The sequence below is a fragment of the Molossus molossus genome, unplaced genomic scaffold, assembly GCF_014108415.1.
Source record: "Molossus molossus isolate mMolMol1 unplaced genomic scaffold, mMolMol1.p scaffold_m16_p_13, whole genome shotgun sequence".
NCBI lineage: Eukaryota > Metazoa > Chordata > Mammalia > Chiroptera > Molossidae > Molossus > Molossus molossus.
Genome location: NW_023425348.1, coordinates 44,980,180 through 44,999,098, shown reverse-complemented (window position 1 = coordinate 44,999,098; position 18,919 = coordinate 44,980,180). Strand labels below are relative to the sequence as shown.

At 38.6% G+C, this 18,919-nt stretch overlaps 2 protein-coding genes across 15 annotated transcripts in view; one reads left to right on the top strand and one right to left on the bottom strand.

Annotated features, from left to right (window-relative positions):
* C2CD3 (C2 domain containing 3 centriole elongation regulator) overlaps window positions 1-16,464 on the bottom strand; it is a 156,216-nt gene extending 139,752 nt beyond the window's left edge. For 2 of the 8 annotated variants that reach the window (XM_036258603.1, XM_036258602.1), the window contains exons 1-3: window positions 16,361-16,460; window positions 13,391-13,660; window positions 7,950-8,107 (exon numbers count right to left, since the gene is read on the bottom strand). In XM_036258603.1, coding sequence (XP_036114496.1) covers window positions 7,950-8,107; window positions 13,391-13,660; window positions 16,361-16,430 — 498 coding nt within the window. In that variant the 5' untranslated portion in view covers window positions 16,431-16,460. Of the gene's footprint in view, window positions 1-6,431; window positions 6,475-7,949; window positions 8,108-8,246; window positions 8,329-13,390; window positions 13,661-16,071; window positions 16,327-16,360 lie in introns of those variants that run through there. The other 6 variants (XM_036258605.1, XM_036258608.1, XM_036258617.1 and 3 more) reach the window with 6 other exon arrangements.
* Window positions 16,465-16,573: 109 nt separating this feature from the next.
* The window catches only part of PPME1 (protein phosphatase methylesterase 1), a 73,406-nt gene continuing 71,060 nt past the window's right edge, over window positions 16,574-18,919 (top strand). For 2 of the 7 annotated variants that reach the window (XR_004959233.1, XR_004959234.1), the window contains exon 1: window positions 16,581-16,852. Coding sequence is in view for 4 of the 7 variants with exons in the window: in XM_036258618.1 (XP_036114511.1) it covers window positions 16,752-16,852 (101 nt within the window). In the remaining 3 variants the exon portion in view is untranslated. Of the gene's footprint in view, window positions 16,853-18,919 lie in introns of all 7 variants that reach the window. The other 5 variants (XM_036258618.1, XM_036258619.1, XM_036258620.1 and 2 more) reach the window with 5 other exon arrangements.

Below are 18,919 nucleotides of genomic sequence, written 5' to 3'. Positions count from 1 at the left end.
AGGTCTCTCCGGACCGCAGGCCAACGCTCTAACCGCTGAGCCAAACCGGCCAGGGCCAAATTCAATTTCTTTAACAGTTGTAGGTCTATGCAGGTTACGTATTTCATCTTGAGTGATTTTTGGTACAGCGTGGTTTTCAAAGAATTGATCTATTTTATTTAAATTGTCAAACTTACTGAATTGTTTGTAGTATTTGGTTAATGTTTTTTTGTTAGACAGACTGCTGTCTTTCTTACAGTACAATCAAGAGGAAAGTGAAATATTTATTGTGTCCATAAAAGAGAGAACTAGAGACCTATGATTTTCAAAAGAAATGGGAGAAGGTATTTTCTTTGTGAAAGAGAATATCCCTAATAGTGAAATAAAGCAAACAAAATGAGACTGTCAAAAATTAGCATTATAAAACAAATCATAGAGCTATAATCAGTATGTAGAAAAGATGCATGATAAAACTGGAATAAACAGAAATGTAATGAAATTTAAATAGGATTTGTTTTTTTAAATACTAGTAAAATAAATTGTACTTGTGACATGAAATTATTAAGATAAACAGCTTTAAGGTATCAAAGTCTCTGACAGATGGTAAAATTTACAAAAGAATGTCTAGTGAATGCAGAATTTGAATAATAAACAAATGTATATGTAGGTCTAATTAAAATTATAGTTCAGAATGTTAGTAGTATGGCTGTAAGCTTACAAAGTGAGCTGGGTAAAAATGTTAAATAATTTGTGGCATTTTTCTTTGTAGCTTATGGGAACACAGATAAAAATAAGTGTGTGATAGTTGTATTTATTTATAAAGTATCAAAGAATTTTGATGCGAATGAAAAACTTTTGGATGAGATGCTCATGACAAACAAATTATCTAGGAAATGGTATTTCTCTGAACTGAAAAAAGTATTGAAAAGTTTACTAAAGATTGATGATAATGGCTCTGGCAGGTTTGGCTCAGCGGTTAGAGCGTCGGTCCGCAGACAGAGTTGTGGGTTCGATTCCAGTCAGGGGCACATACCTTGGTTTTGGTTCAGTCCCAGGCCCTGGTCATGTGGGAGGCAACCAATTGATGAGTGTGTGTGTGTCTCTCTCTCTTCCCTCCCACTCTATCTGAAGATAAATGGAATTATATCCTTGGGTGAAGATTAAAAAAAAAAGGTAGATGACAATGGATGATCCTCCTGCAATGGTCTCTGTTGACAAGGGACCTGTTTCAAAATTTAAATCCATAGTGGCAACATATTGCCAAGACACAGAATCATTGACTTATTCACTGTCTGGTTTACTTTTTTAAAAAAGCGAAAAGTCAAATAACACATGTATTTAATTAATATATGAATTAAATTAACTCACGTGGTCAATGGTTTCTTGATAAGCTGAATAAACTGTATGGCAGCCTGTTATTAATACATGAATATTAGGTGGCTTAGTGCTGGGTATGGTGTTAAATGTTTTTGAGCTTGAGTTAAAAAGAAGTCTCCTCTTTTATGTTTTCCAAGGCAAAATCTCACCCTCAGACCATTAGCAAGTGTGGTTCAAATACAGGGCCATTTTAATTGAAATTACAAGCTATACAAACAATACAATTTCTTATCTGCAAATGTATTCACAAGGAACCATATGTGATTCAATTTATTCATTCCTTGATGATTGTATCTTTGGGCAATTTATTTGGCAAGGAACAATCTGTCCTATTTTCCTATGCTTAAATAGACTTTCCAGAAATGAAAGTGGCGACTTAAAATACATTCCTAAAATTGTAGAGCTAAAGACTGATATCACAAAAAGATTTTTTAAATTTCAAACCTTATGAAAACCAACTCTGCTGAATTTACCTTTCTTAACTTACGCTGAAAGTGTAACATATGGAGGTTAATGCAGTGCAGTACAATATTTAGAATTAAATGTTTGAAAATCTTAAATTTTACAAATATCTTAGGGGCAATACACTATCAAAAACTTTCTTGCCAAGATTCTACCTTTGTTTGGAAATACTCATGTTTGCAAATGGTTATCTTCTGTTATGAAATGAATAAAAACTAGATCTACTCTTTACAAATTTTTTTTTACTTTATTGGGTGACATTGGCTAATAAAACTATATAGGTTTCAGGTGTACAATTCTATAATACATCATTTGTATATTGTATTGTGCATTCACCACCTCAAGTCAAGTATCCTTCTATCACCATTAACACCTCTTCACCCTCTTCTACCTGCCTCCCTTCCCTCTAGTAACCATACTGTTGTCTGTGTCTATGAGTTTTTTCCTTTGCTTAATCCCTTCACCTTTGTCACCCACCTCCCCAACCCCTCCCTCATGACAGTTGTTAGTCTGTTCTCTGTATTTATGAGTCTGTTTCTACTTTGTTAGTTTATTTTCTTCATTAGATTCCATATAAGTGAAATCATATGGTACTTGTCTTTCTCTGACTGGCTTATTTTACTTAGCATAATATTCTCCAGGTCCATCCACGCTTTGGCAAAAGGTAAGATTTCTTCTTTTCCAGCCAAGTAGTATTCCATTGAGTAAATGTACCACAGCTTTTTTATCCCTCACTTACTGGTGGGCACTTGAGCTGCTTTCAAATCTTGACTATTGTAAATAACACTGCAATGAACACAGGGGTGTATGTATTCTTTTGAATTAGTGTTTTGGTTTTCTTCAGATATATTCCCAGAAGTGGAACTGCTGGGTCATAAGGCAGTTCCATTTTTAATTTTTTGAGGTAACTCCATACTGCCCTCCACATTGGCAGCTTCAAGCTGCATTCCCACAAACAGTGCATAAGGGTTCCCTTTGTCATGCTACTGAGCATCCTTATAACCATTACTTTGAAGTCTGTACCTGGTAGATTGCTGCCTCCATTTCATTTAGTTTGTTTTCTGGAGATTTCTTCTATTCTTTCATTTGGGATATGTTTATTTGCCTCCCCATTTTGGTTGCCTTTCTGTTTTTTTTTTTTCTCTATGATTAGGTAGATCTGCTTGGACTCCCAGTCTTGGTAGGGTGGCCTTATGTAGTAGGTGTCCTTTGGGATCCAGCTGGGTGCTCTAGGAATATTCCTTGTGTGGGTCATGTGACCCCTCATTTTGTAATTGATTGCTATTGGCCCATTTGTGCATGGGGTCAATCCTCAGGCTGGCTGATTGTGAGGATAAACCCTGACCATAGCGTACCAGGTGCAGTGCAGGTGCTGACCACATGAAGCAGAATTTACCTCAGCACAGTCTGGTGCCTACTGAGACCTCCCTCTGGATATGCAACTTATGAAGTTAATTGGATCCTGCTCTGATACTGTCCAAAGCAGGCCTCTGGGTGTGTTGGTTCTGGGGCCTCTTGGAAGGGACTCTGGTGCAGGCCAATACCAGCTGCTTCCTGTGACTAGCCCTGGGCAGCCTGTTTGGAGCTAAAGTGATCCACTGTTTGCAGCTGTCTTTGCTGGGCCTGGATGTGCACGGTAAGGACCAACCTGCTCACCAAGGCTGGTTTTTAACAGGACCAGGCCTGGGGGCAGATCAATAGAAGTCCCAAGGTATCCTGAGATCTGCCTCTGCCTACCAGCTACCTGTTAGACTCAGCCACTGTTAAGAGCCTCTTGCATGAGGTAGGTTCTCAGTGAGTCACCAAGTAGGGATGAGTGGTCACCAGATTGATATTCGGTGCCAGTGCTGGGTCTGAGGCCACTCATCAAATATTCCAGGGTATATACCAAGTCTAGCTGCCTCCCAGTGGGTGCTTGCACATCTCTGAGGTGGAACAGGATCTCAGGGTTTGTCAGGGTGAGGCTAGCAGAGTTTATTAGGGCCAAACAAACCAAGATCTGACTGTGTGAAGGCACAGCTCTGCTTTGGTTGGGCATGCAAGGAAAAAATGGCTCCCATCCTAGAGCCACACAACTCAATCTGTCCCAGATTCTGGGTGGGTCTAGCGGATCTCCCATGAGGGGGATGTGCTGGTCAGGCTTGAGGGGAGGTGGAGGAGTGGCCCCCACCCTCAGTCACTGACACCTTCTGAGTCTGTCCAGACCTCTACACCCCAACCTAAGCAGCTGACTCCTCAGCAGGGCACAAGCTCCACAGGGTGGGGTGACAGGGAGTCCAGAGGGTGGGGCTATTGCATTCCTCCAGGTTGATGAGGTATGGAGGGGAGTGCTCCACCCAAGAAAGATGGTGTCTGAAGTGTGGGAGAACTCAGCTTAGGGATTCTAGTTGCTATTCCTTCAGCTTTCTCCCTAGGACCACACACACCTGTCTTTCCTCACGTAACTAGTCTGCTCTGCCCTCCCTCCACCAGAGACCAGGGTGAGTGGCTATGAACAAGATTTTGTGTGTTGGCCGTTTTAAGAGTGTGCCTGTGTCTCTAACAGACTTAGTTTCTCCCTGCCAAACAGAATCCCTGCTGATTTTCACCACTAGATATTATCTGAGTGCCTATTCCTGGCTTTGGTGCCCTGGGCTGGGAGCCTGGCTTGGGGTTGAAACCTCACACTTCTCAGGGGGAACCTTTGCAGTTGAGATATCCCTCCAGAATCTTAGCTGCTATCCATGGGAGTGAGGGCCAGCCCTTTTCATGTCCCTGCTCTCCCTACCAGTCTAAATGTGCTTATGTAAATCCTTGATTGTAAGACCTCTTCAGCTAGTCTTCAGATGGTAATTCAGGGTGAATGCTCTATATTTTAGTTGTAATTCCAGTTTGGTCCTAGGCAGAGGTGTAACATCCACCTGCTCTGCCATCATCTTGGATCTAAATCTACTCTTAATTAAATGGTTTAAAACTGAGTGCTTGTAATGCCCATCAAATACTCAGTACAGAATTAAAAGTATCAAGTTTCTAGCCAAATCAAAAAAGTGGATTTCAAAAAAAAAAGAAATTATAATTAAGTATTCTTGTTTCCCAATTTTAGTGTAAAATAATCATATATACGTATATACTGTGTTATATGTTTATAGAATAGTGTAAGTTTGGCATTTTTAAATGTCTATGACATTTTTGGCAGTTGATTTTTCTTACAGCCAACCTGCTTGACTCAATAGTCATGTTTGACACCTGATTGATACCAAGACTAGAATACAACAAAGTTTCCTCTCACAGCTGTGTTCTAATGATCTTTATTGTCAATCTACTCTGAGTACCCTCCCTCCAGCCACCATGGCCCTCGTTATCATTTAAAACTGTTCTAACTCCATAATCTGTTTCCCTTTAGTAACTATGTATCTGTCTTCTTCGAGGTATTACTAAATGTAATCTTCATAGCAACACTCTAAAGTCACCTCTATTCCTTCCACCTCTATTTCTTCCAGTCTGTCGGGTCCCCATTGGCTTCATTTACCACTCATCAGGAGGGATTCCACACTTAGTTAATTCAATACTGTTCTTGGGGACAGCAAAGCAATGGTATGACAAGAAGTCCATCATTCACTGCATGTTTTTTAAAAGTTATTTTAAAAGTAATATTATACATTCACATAATTTGAAGAGTCAGTTTTACAAGCTTGTACAAAAAACAACTCCCTCACATAGTTCTCCTTCCCCAAAGGCAACCACTTTCAACTCCAGTACCTGATTCTTGTGGTATTTACCCCTGCAGTTCCAAATAACGTGCTTATATTAGTCTACATCATGACCCCCTCCCCCCCAGTTTTTGGGCACTATCTTTCAACTTCCTAATTTTAGCTCCATCCAACATCCTTCCACCTCCCCAATCTCTGGACCTGCCCATAGTTATACTGTAAACTTTCATTATTGATCTAACCAAAATTTCTGTATTAGCATGTATTGTATTTAAAGCTGAATGACGAGTTCTACTGATTACCTTTCCTTTTCTGCATGATTTTTATCTAAAATGGCAACTGACTTGTTTCTCATCTGCTTAGTTTTTATTGTCCTTATTAATAATTTAATTCTAAACTCGTTACTAGTTGTATAAATCTCTTAAGATTTTCAGATGTATCAGGTGTTCTATAATCTTTTTTTAAAAGAAATATCTCCCAGAGATTTAGGACATTTTCCAAGTCTAGCTGCCACTTTTGCCTGGTGTAGAGCTGCCATCCTGTGATCTCCCTTCCCTCCTCTTCTGTTTGATCTCTTATTTCCAATATCACATCTTGTCTTTTTAAAATTTACTTCTTTATTTTGGTGGAAAGAGTCTTTCAGCTGCTTTGTCAGAAAGGTTGGGAGAGAGGTACAAATTTTGAGAATCTTTATATACGAAAACATGTTTATTCCACCCTTACACTACATAAACAGTGCTAGAACAGAAATCTAGGCTATTTTTATTAAACATTCTTGAATTGTATTCTAGCTCCTAATGTTTTTATTCAGAGCCCGAAGCCATACTACTTCCCAATTCTTTGTATGTGACTGTTTCTCCTTTTCTCTGGAAGCTTACAGAATTGTCTTTGTTTTTAATGTTCTGAAATGTCACAATGCTATACCTTGGTGTAAGTTTTCATCCACTGTGTTATACTCAAAGGACCCTTTCTTAAAAAATTTTAATATGAAAAATGTTTTTATTATGAAAAATTTAAAACACAAAACTATCAACACAAGATTAATCACATTTCATTTATACCACTGGGGTAGCATGACATAAGTCCTAGACATCATACCATTTCTTCTGTAAATACATTAGTAATAATATGAGGATTCTTTTCCCCTCCAGAACAGAAACATATTACCATTAGCACATCTAAAACAGTAATAATACTTTTTTAATATCAAAAATTAAGTCAACATCCCAATTTCCCTTATTATTTCTAATTTTTTTACAGCTGTTTATATGAATCAGTAGGCTTTTCCTATATGGAAACTGATATACTTAATACTGGGAAGTAACTGAACTACCTGCCAGAGTCCAATACTCCTTAAAAAAAAAAAATCAAGTACAGAACATGTAAAGTCACAATGTCCAGTATGCAATAAAAAATTACAAGAAGGAGGAAGTGCCTTATAATCTCAAGAACACTGAAATCATTGAAAACAAACCCCAAATGACAGAGATAGTAAAATTAGTACTATACAGGATCTTGAAACAGCTACTATACAGATGATCCTAATGCTCAAGGACGTGAAAGAAAATATGAATGTAAAGAAAATATGAACGTAAAGAGAAAAATAAATTATACATTTAAAAAATGAAATGTGTGCCCTGGCCGGTTTGGCTCAGTGGTTGGAGCATTGGCCTGCGGACCAGAGAGTCCCGGGTTCAGTTCCTGCTAGAGGCACGTACCAAAAAAAAAAAAAAAAAAAATGAAATGTGTTATTGGGTTGATCACTTCCTAAGTTATATAAATGTCTAATCACTGAATTATACACCTGAAACTAATATAATATAGTGTGTCAACTATAATTAAAAAATAAAAACTCATTTTAAAAAAGAAAAAAAAGAAAAATTTTAAAATGTAACTTTTAAAGAGATGAAAAACACAGCATCAAAAATGAAAATACCACTGATGGGATTAAGGGCAGATTAGGCACTGTACAAGAAAAGATTAGTGAATTTGAATATCCTGCAATAGGAAAAATATTAAGCATACATGTATTTGGAGTCTCATGAAATTACTAAGAGAATCTGGATAAGTGGGAAACAAAGGTATGTTACAGTCTTTAGGTAAAAACATGAACAAAGGCATGAAGAGGGAATTAGCATAGTATATGGGAATCATGTATCTATCCATTCTACAAACATAGTCAACTATTTGTGCCCCCAAATTTTATTTGATGCTACAATGAATTAAAATATTTTTACCTGGCCCGGCTGGTGTGGCTCGGTGGTTGAGAATCAACCTATGCACCAAGAGGTCACTAGTTCGATTCCCAGTCAGGGCACATGCCCAGGTTGTGGACCCAATCCCCAGTGAGGGGCATGCAGGAGGCTGCTAATCAGTGTTCTCTCTCATTGATGTTTCTATCTCTCTCTCTAAAATCAATAAAGAAAAAAATAGTATTTTTACCTGAAGTTCTCCAAGTTTCTTAGATGTTGGTGAAACAATGCTGAAAAATCCACTGATGTGATGGGTTGGAGAAAGCTTGGCTAATCCACTGATCTGAACTCTACCAATTGGAAGATGATCAAGTTTGGTGATTACTTCCAGCACCAGCACAGCCATATCTAGTCAGAAACAATTATAATATATGCAGATATTTTTCATTTACTTTTAATTTTTTGAAGTGAACAGTGGGGTATACATCAGAAAACTTTTTTTACATAGAAAAATCATTTTTTTCTTTCAAATAAACCATGCACTTACCATATAATTCTGGGGTTGGGAATAGAGTGAATCCATGATTAACAGGACAATAAAGTTTTAGAAAAGAATAATGACAAAATACCTTGGATGGAGAAAAAGAATTAAATTAAATAAAAATATTTAGCATATCAAGTATTGATAATAAAAATTCTTTGAAAAGCCCTGGCCAGTTTGGTTCAGCGGTTAGAGTGTTGGCCTGCGGTCCTGAGAGACCAGGGTTTAGTTTCTGCTAAGGGCGCGTACCTCGGTTGCAGTTTGTCCCCGGCCCTGGTCGGTTGTGCGGGTGGCAGCCACTCGATGTGTTCCTTTCACATCGATGTTTCTCTCTCTCTCTCCCTCCCATTCACCTGAACAAAAAATGGAAAAATGTCCTCGGGTGAGGATAAAAAAAAAAAAAAAAAACTTTGAAAAGAGTATTTTTAACGTATTTGGCAAGAACTCAGGCTTTGCTTTTGAAATATAAAAACAATAAATCTGCCCTGGGCGGTTTGGCTCAGTGGTTGGAGCGTTGGCCTGCGGACCAGAGAGTCCCGGGTTCGGTTCCCGCTAGGGGCACGTACAAAAAGAAAAAACAAAAAAAACCCAAAACATTAAAAACAATAATTCTTAGTTCTTTTATTCTCACCATTTCTAGTTTTGAATTGGACAAAGGACTTCTCTTGTTTGGATGCAAGAGTTGGTCCCTGCTTCCAAGGAGTATCTAATTGCTTTCTCCTTGATTATATCTGGAGTACTGAAATACTAAGAGCATTTCGAATGAACTGAAGTGGAAATAAACTTCTTAACTGTATTCTTCAATTAGTCACTCAAACATAATATCTTCATGGTCATAATTTATGGCAGGAGAAATATAATGCATTCATATGGAATCTAAGATTCCTCCAGGACAGTATAACTGCTAAATATGTTCTTACCAAAGTTGAGAAAATGGTTCATTTTCACTATTAATTCAATACTGTAGTGGAAAAGCATAGGACTTATAATTAGAAAACCTATGATTGTATTCTAGTGCCAATATTCACAAACTACTTCTGTGTAAGCCACAGTTGTCTGTAGAACAGACATCATAACACTTATACTGTGGCTATGTGAGAAATAGGAGTGTTGTAAGTAAAACATACAACACAGTGTTCTCTCACATGGTAGATATGTAACGACTGTTATGTGACATTAGGCAAATTACCTAACATATCCCAGTTCCTGTCTTACCTACTCATGGAAGCCATCTGAAAATCATGAGATAATAAATGTAAAAGTGCTTTGGAGACTATAAAATGATGTGCATATTCAGAATAAGGGAAGTGGACCAACATTTTTTAGTTCTTTACTAATAGCTAGGCTATTCCATATCTCATTAATTCTCTTAACAACTTTATGATACAGTTGTTTCTATCCCCATTTGAGGATAACACTGGCTCAGAGAAGTCACATAACACTCCTAAATTCACCCAGCTATAAAGTTAAAAAATGGGCTAATACTCAGTTCTATCTAAATATAAAGTACACTATACCATGCAGCTTCATTATTCATTACTTCTAGGGAGAAAAAACTTAATTCTTAATAGGCTTCTGACCTCCATGCTTCACTTTTGCTGTGGAATTATTATGTTATTATTTTTTTAGCAAGAGAAAATAACCAAATTAATTTATATACACATTTATGGAAAACCCACATATATGAAAGAATCAGGAACCCCATATGCAGAAAAGATGCAGATATAAAAAGAGGAATTGAGGTATACAGTATAAGACATTCTGTAAAACTAGAATCCGTTTTGTTCAGTCTTCTTCCCACCCCCGTTGTCTTTCATATTCCTACTAAATGAATCCTATCCAATTAAAGAGAGGCAAAAATCAAGCGGTGAGACTCAGAGAAGTAATGTAATTTTCTCAGTTTCTACTCTAATCTTCACATGCTCCAAATATTTTCAGGGCTTGTATTTCCCGTAAAGAGATAAAGGGTAAGGGAGGAAAGATGTCAGAAGAGAGTATGAGGCATATCTCAGAATCCTATAATCCCTCTATTTCCTGAGGCAGTATGGCATAGCAGAAACATTAATGATCTTGGATTAAGGGCAACCCTGAAATTAGGATTGGTGTAAGGGTGATCTTGGGTAAATCACTTCTAACTCTGAAACTCAAATTCATTGCCTAGAGAAAGTGATGCTAATACCCACTGCAAATGTACAGGGCCTCACAACATGCATTCTAATACTTCCAGTGGCTTTCTCTCATTCCTCCTACTGTATTTTCACTTTCCTGAAACAAAAAGTTCTTAAAGATTTAAAATGGAAAAATTTTCTCTCTAGTTAAAAACAAAAACAAAAACCCTTTCTGTTTACCATGTTTTTGTAATAGTCCTAACTTCTGTTCAGAATAAGATACAATAGATATAAAGAAATGAATAAAACAAACCACCCTACCTACTTCACAGGGTCATTTTAAACATCAAATAAGATGATGGACTTGAACAGATTTTATGAACTATAAAATTCTATGCATTTTCATTTATTCCTGTACATTATTTTTATCTGAGGAATTCATATAATCTGTGTTTTACTGTCTCTCTCTTTCCAACCTGGATCTATTCACGTTTTACTCTAATGTGAGACAATATATTCATTGGTTTACTTTACGCATTTTATCTTCTTTCAAATGAGCTATTCATACAAAACAGTACATAAAACAATAATAATAATAATAAATACCACACAGCTTAACAAGTTTTCAGTTAGAGCACATATTCATGTGAACCAATGTTGTATCTTCATTTTCTAATAAACACGATGTACTCATATTTACAGCTGGACCATTACTTATAAGGTTCACCTCACCTGTCTCTTATTCAAATGGGACCTCCTTCAAGGTTTCTTTCTTAACTAGAATCATAAAACTTGAGTACAGACCCATTTGGTGGTTAACCCTTCAATTCACTAAGAGGAAAATTAAGACCCAGGAAGATGAAATGGCTTGCTCAAAGTCAAGTACAAGTTAGTGTAGAACAGAAGTAGGATTCTGGTTTCCTAATAACTTTGATAAGTTTAGCCCTTATTAATTTCCTGGAATATTCATATAGTACCCATTGTATGCACCAAGTAATCATGCATTTAATTACATACTATCTGGCACTGCTCACTTGTTTCATATATGTCAGTTTTGTGTTTTTCAACAAATTAAATTACTTTTGATTAGAGACTACTCTAAAATCTCTGTATCCCCCATAGTGCCCAAGACTTCATATATGTATGCATATATATACACACACATTAAAAAAAATAAAACTTGTATTCATTTTATTTATTTACAGCAGCTAATTTGCTGGAGGAGTAAATAAACAAGAATAGTAAGTGATTATAAAATACAAATTTCCTGCGGTTTTGGATTTCTACTCAGATTAATTCTTTTTTTTTTTTTAACCTTCTTGGAGTTTTTTGGTAGGGTATTTAAAAAATATATTTCTCAATTATAGTTTACATTCAATATTATTTTGTATGAGTTTCAGGTGTACTGCATACACCGTGGTTAGACAATCATATTCTTTACAAAGTGGCACCTCATTATTTTAAGTACTTTCCTGGTACTGTACATAATTGTTACAATGTTATTGACTATATCCCCTATGCTATACTTAAGACATTATATTTTTATAAGACTCATACCTACAATGTGTCAGGTATTGAAGCAATAACTGCATAAAATTTTTTTCATTTAATCTTCACAATAATTCCTGTAAGTGCTATTATCCCCATTTAACTAATAGGAAACCAAGGCTCCAAGATCTTAAGGAACCTCCCAGGATCACATAGCATCCAATACTGAAACCAGAGTTCAAATCCAAGATTGTCTGAATTCAAAGCCCGTGCTCTTCTCATTCAACCAGGCTGCTTCTTCATAGAAAGGGCAGCTATTTGATCCCATTTCACAGATAAGGAAAAAGGGCGTCAAAAATGGGAAGGGACTTTCCCAAAATCCCACAGCTGATAACAACTTCAAGTTCAGATGACAAGTCTAATGCATTCTTTATTTTATCACAGGATGTTCAAATAAATGTCTGACCTATTATCATATTAACAGGTACCTTCTTTCTTACTGAAGAATTTCTAATCACTCTTCATTTGTTAAAATTATATAAAAATACCACCTGAGTATCTATGGGTATCTTTTAATAGCACTTATCACTTTCTACCTACTATTATAACTAAACTTCTCTGTGAATTTAGTTAGAATTAGATATCATTCTGATTAAATTTGTATTCACCTTTGCAATCCCGTAGTGCCTAGCACAATTTGTAGCACACGATAAGTACTCAACATATATATTTTTAATTACTGAATATTTTGTTCTTTACATTTTGATGTTTTCAAAAATTTTTTTCTTGGTGGAATGTAAGCTTCTTAAGGGCAGGTTAATCTTTAATTCACCTCTGGCTCTCAGGTCTTAGCCCAACAATGTTTACATGATAAATGCTTAAATTTTATTTGACCTGAACTGGATTGATTTGATAAACAACCTCACCTTCCAAAATGTGTTTACTGAAAGCTTGACCTAAATATTGAGAAATAATACAACACATTTAGAATGCTTTCCTTAAACAGAAATAAATTTTGGATCCTAGATTTCTATAGAGGGATCCTTCCCTTCTTAAAAACCTGTAGTACTAACTCACTAAACCATTCATTTGGCATTTAGCACGTATTATCTTGTACTGTTAGTAAATTTTGTATCTATATCCTCTTTCCTTGAGCATAATGTACATCCCAGAGCAAAGACTACAGTTTTTACTTAAAGAAGCATGGTTTGGTAAAAAGTACATGAGTTTTGGTGTTAGACAGAAGTGGGTTCAAATCCTAATTTTGCCATTATCAACTATGCAACCTTAGTATTGATTTCATCTCTGAATTTCAGTTTCATTGTCTATGAAACAGAAAATATCTATCTTGCAGTGTTATTAAGGATTAGAAATAATATGTATCAATTGCTAGTGCATAGTATACTCTCAATAACTGATGGCTATTATAAAACCTCTTTGAGTCCTTAATAATTAACAATGCCACAGATACTAGGCACATAGTAACACCTATTACTAACAACATTAATACATGCTTATTAGGCCTATAGGTGAAATGATAAGACAAAAACATACCTGTTAGATAAGAGGTAAATTGCTTTGGACCACAGCGAACAGCATAACGTGTAGTTGTTCTCACAGCTTTTGGTTCAGTCTGCAGTGTGTCCCTGGGACAAAAGAGGGTTCCATTTGATGTTTCTCCCCACCATCTCACTCGTACAAATACACAAGAGGGAGGCTTTACAATCTTCCATATGATCTTATTAACAGTAAGCTTCAGAAAGCAGCGCAGCTGGCCTTCAACTAGAGGTGGTAGGCTTGTAGATGGGGGAATGTCACTCAAACCTGTGGAAGAATTCAAGACCACCAAGTCAATTTAAATATATAAAACATATAATCTGCTTTTTAAATAAAAACACACAAAAACATTTTAGTCTCTACAGAGAGCAAGCTTATCCTACCTATCCTTATATAAGAGAAATAACTAGCAAACCAGACCATATAATAACCAATCTAGTCACTTAAGCCACCTTGGTAACAAATTAGTATTTAGGGTTTGATTCGGGTTATTATAAGTAAACTTAAGTCATGCTAATACAAACTCTTCTTTAATCGAAAGATACCATTTGAAAAATACAAATACAATGATATGGTAGATAGTTTTTTTTCGGTACGTGCCCCTAGTGGGAACCGAACCCAGGACTCTCTGGTCCACAGGCTAACGCTCCAACCGCTGAGCCAAACCAGCCAGGGCCAGTTTTTAAAATCTCAGTAGTAGTTGAAATTTTTCTTCCAACTAATGCTTTAATTATTGCAAAGTCCACAATTCTTAAGATATGTTATCTTTACCTAACTCTCTTACTTTAAAACCATCACTAAACATAAAACAGCAACAACTCCCTTCACCCAACTCTCAAATGACTATTTCATACAACCCAGCATTTCAATAAACCACTTTAAATGGTCTGTCTTTTCTTTCCTGCCAATATCATACCATTAATAAGGACAGGTTATCATCTTCAGATTATACACTATTTTTTGGAACAATGCTGGGTTCATAATATTTACTGGCTTTCAGACAGACAACAAATGTAAAGTAAACACAGCTTTCTACTTCCCTTTAATGTATCTTCTAACAAGACTGAGAGATTTAAGAAACCATTCCTACATTACACACACCTTTCTATTCCTCTGACTTTTCCCTTGGGGAGTGGTCAGGCCTCACAAGAAGAAAATACACTGGAGTTTATCAGAGCAGGAATCTCTATAAAAAATTTTCTGGATTCTGAAGTAAACACTCTCTCTGCTCTCTATAGTGGAGAAAAGATCCACCATAATCTTTATGGATAACTAGTTTCAATATAAAAATTATACACAGGTGTGTATATGAGCATTACTGCATATGCATATGTTTAGCTAGTAGGGCATTCTTATGTTATTTCTATTTTGATTTTCCTATCAACCAAATATGCTGGTTACAGGTGTTACTGGTTTGACATAGGGAGCACCAGAACTGACCACTTCCCTACTTCTGTCTCTTATCCTCCCATCATTCTTGGAAGGAAAGGCACTGCCTCAAAACTGTCTTAAATATCTTTAAGCAATTTGGGTAAGATTCATTTCCAGGCTGTAGCTTCAGTCCTCACCCCAATGGCCTAATGTATCACTATTCCTTTTTATCTCTCCGTGTATAAATGTAAAAGGGCAGTCACCGGATTTTATTTTTGAGGCAGCCCATAGAGATTCAATTTCCAGAATTCCGGTTTCCTGATTTGTCCTGGGTTCTTAGGGTGACTGTTCTCACCGCAACTAACATTTTCTACTCTCTTGGTGAGCTTGTGTCTCCTGATAACCTCTTTTTACACACTCTTCCATCATCTCAAATCCTTCAGCGAGCCTCACACCCTCACTCCCACTCCAACCTAGGGTAGGTTACTACATGGTGTAACTCTTCACTCCTTCCTCTCTTCTCCAGAACTATCTTTCCCAACTCCTGTCTGTATCCCCTCACGCTTCATCATCTCATGCTTCACTCATTGAACTAATATTTACTGAGTCCTACTTTGTGCTAATTCTTGGGGATTCAGTAATGCATAAAGCATGACCCTTGCCTATTAGGATTATTGCCATACTCCCTTCTCCAACTTATGTTTCTTTCACCCTATGTACCTCCGAAGGTATACCCCCACACACGGTTAGCTTTGTTATAAAAAACATTCACAGGTCATGGGGATGTAATGCACACCGTGGTGACTATAGTTAACAGTGTATTGTATATTTTGGAAAAAAAATGTTTTGTAACTACGTATGGTGATGGATGCTAACCAGTTATTATGGTGATCATTTTGCAATATATACAAATATCCAATCATTATGTGGTACACCTGAAACTAACGTAATGTTATGTCAATTATATCTCAATTTTCAAAAAGTAAAATAAAAACATCTGTAGAATTTCTGTTCCCTTACTCTAGAAGCGTCCTACCTGTATCCTTTAGTCCTTACTTCGCCCCATTTATTCATCCAGTTTGTCCCCCGCTACAGCCCCTATTTCTTTTCCATTCGTTGGAGAGCCAACTGCCCTCTCTTTTAACCTGATTCCCTGATTACTCTCCCGCCTCCGTACTTTCTCTTCATCTTTTCAACAGGCGGGTGTGTGTGTGTGTGTGGGGGGGGTTCTCCCTAGAACTCCTTACACCCTGCTCCCCTAACTCCGCCATACTAGGTTTTCCTCAGCCTTTGGTCATTCAGGTTACCTCCTTTCTTGCGGCCACAGCCACCTCCAGTCCCCTGGCCTTTCCGTTGTTTCATGACGAGGCCGAACTTTTCTTCTTCAACTCAACTCCGGCCCCAGAACCTAAACCGTAGCCTCCCGCCATCCCTTCCCACCGCGCCTGCGTTCCCCGGCAACCGGCGCCGCTGGGCAGCCTGGGAGGCAGGAAGAAGCAGCTTTCCTCTAACAGTCTGGGAAGCGGTGAGGACGGAAGGCGCCAAGAGTCCTTACCGCCAACAGACTGCAACACCCAGGATGCTTTACTACACTACCTCGGCGGGGTTGGACGCTGTCACCTCCAGCTGCGCAAGCGCAAAGGGATACGTCCTTTGAGGACTCCATTGCCCAGGGTGCATTGCCTCCAGGACCGCTTCTCTTTCCGGCGAGGGTCGTCGCGTTCTCCGCTTGGGATCTGAGGGGTACGCAGACTCCGTTACCCAGCTTCCTTTGTGGGAGCTTCCTGTTGCGCACTTCCGGTGGAACCGCCTGAGGAGAGTGGGTGGAGTTTACGGAGCCGGTGGTCGGTGGGTGGTGCTGCGGCTGGCTAGGTGCTGTCCAAAGGCGACTGGGCGCCGCTAAAGGAGCGAGCTGTGGACCGGTTGGGCCGCACTTAACCTGGGACGAAGCTTCGGCTCCTGTTTGACTACCTGCGGCCTCCCCTTCATGTCGGCCCTCGAAAAGAGTATGCACCTCGGCCGCCTGCCCTCTCGCCCCCCTCTACCCGGCAGTGGGGGCAGTCAGAGCGGAGCCAAGATGCGAATGGGGTACGTAACCCGGAGCCCTTCTTCCTAGAGGCCGCTGGAGAATGGTGTCCCTGGGCGTTTAGAGCTGCGCGGCAGGGGAGACTAAGGAGAGGAGAGAATGTTGGTGGCGGCCTGGAAACGTTTTGATGGAGTAGAAGGCAGATTTGGGCTCCAGGGGAGGCGGCAGGTTAATGGAAATTGGAGGACAAGTAGTATTGAAGGGAGAAGGGAATAAGGCAAAAATCGAGGAAGTCGAGAGATTTAAGAAGCGCCTACAGAAGAAGGGATGGAGGAGCTTTGATGAAAGGGAGTCGAACAATGACAAAGGTGGGTTGAAAGCTGCCAGGGAGGGTTGAGGGAAAGGGGGAAAGAGAGAAAAAGTTGAGGGGAGTTAGGGGAAACAACTACGGAAGGATTTAGGTGGGGTAAGAAGACAGAACTAGATATTAGAAAAGCTTAAAGAACTAGAGAACACCTGAAGAAACAGAAATGAACTAGGGAGCAGAAGGTTCTGGAGGGACTTTTGGAGGTGTTAAGCGGCAGATTCAGGGAGTTGCGTGTGTGTGTGTGTGTGTGTGTGTGTGTGGGGAGCTGAGAAAGCTTGGGGAACAGGCCCAAGGAAAGATAGAAAACGTAGCCAAGAGGACTCTTAGGCGTAATAGGAATGTGATGAGAAGTGAGGGTAGGGAATAAGGGGAGATGTCATGAGGGAGAGGACTGAGGAGCTGAGACAGTGACCATGGGCTCTGGAAATGGAGAAATAACTAGGAATACGGGCTAGTGAATGGAAGTGCTGCAGAGGTACGGTTTGGGAAGCTTAAAGAGGAAGATTTGGGCAACTGATTTTTACCCGGCAAATAGGTCTGAGGGAAGCTATGTACTGGTTTGACAAAACTCAGAGTTAATGAAGCATTGAACGTAGCTGCTTAAAATGTTTCAGGGAAACCATTTACTGGGAAGAAAGGAGCTGTGTTGAAGAGAGAGACTTTTGTAATTTTAGGTTGTTGAATGGCTTATGCCAGATTAGGGGATATTTAGGTATAGGAGAGAGAGCATAATGAGTTGACCGTGGGAGTGTTAATGGCTGGAAAGCAGAGAGAATTGAATAGGCAGTTTGGTTTTGAGGGGTGTTTGTAGTGTCAGACAAGATTCTGGACACTAGTGACTGGAAAGAGAAAAGGGAAAGGGAGAATACTTAGGTATAAGGAAGTCAAGAGTGTGTGTTCAGGAATCTAGAGATGGATTGGTAGATATTCTTGGAATAAGGACTAGAGAAGAGAAACCTTAGATTCTGAAGACGTAATATGTATAAAAACTGATCAAAAAGAGATGAGGATAGGAGATGTGGTACTGTGAAAGTAGGTCCTAGCAATGAAGAGAAAGGAGAATCCTCTGTACCGCAGGCCGACGCTCTAACCGCTGAGCCAAACCGGCCAGGGCAGGAGAATCCTATAAATTAAAATAGTAGGAGATGGTGAAATGGTTGGGAAAAACAGGGAAGGAAACTAAGAATTGAAGTGGAGACCTGACTATGATATACAGTAAAAAAATGAGAGAACCTTGACAGGAAAAGATAGGTCGATTAACGCACAACAGAAAAAGATAGTAGAAGGCTACATTTAAGGTAAATGTAGATTGTTTTAGCTTTGGAAGACAGGAAGATAGGACTGTAACATGAATAATAAGGATCTGGAAACTAGTCCATAACAGATTGTTTGGGAAAATTAACCTGGAGTTAATGTAACATTTATTGTTGATATGTAGCTTCGTTGCTGCCTTATTATTATAATTTTTTAAATCCTCACCTGAGGATATTTTTCCATTGATTTTTTTGAGGGAGTAGGATGGAGGGAGGGAGACAGAGAGAGAGAGAGAGACAGACAGACAGACAGACAGACAGACAGACATTGATTGGTTGCCTCCCAACTGGGGCCTGAGATTGAACCTGCAACCCAGGTCAGTGCCCCTCACTGGAATTGAACCCACATGGGCCAATGCTCTAACCACGGAGCAAACTGGCCAGGGTGCTGCTGCCTATCTAAATTTAAGATTTGATCTTTCAGTATACCAGCACTCTTCGATTTAAAA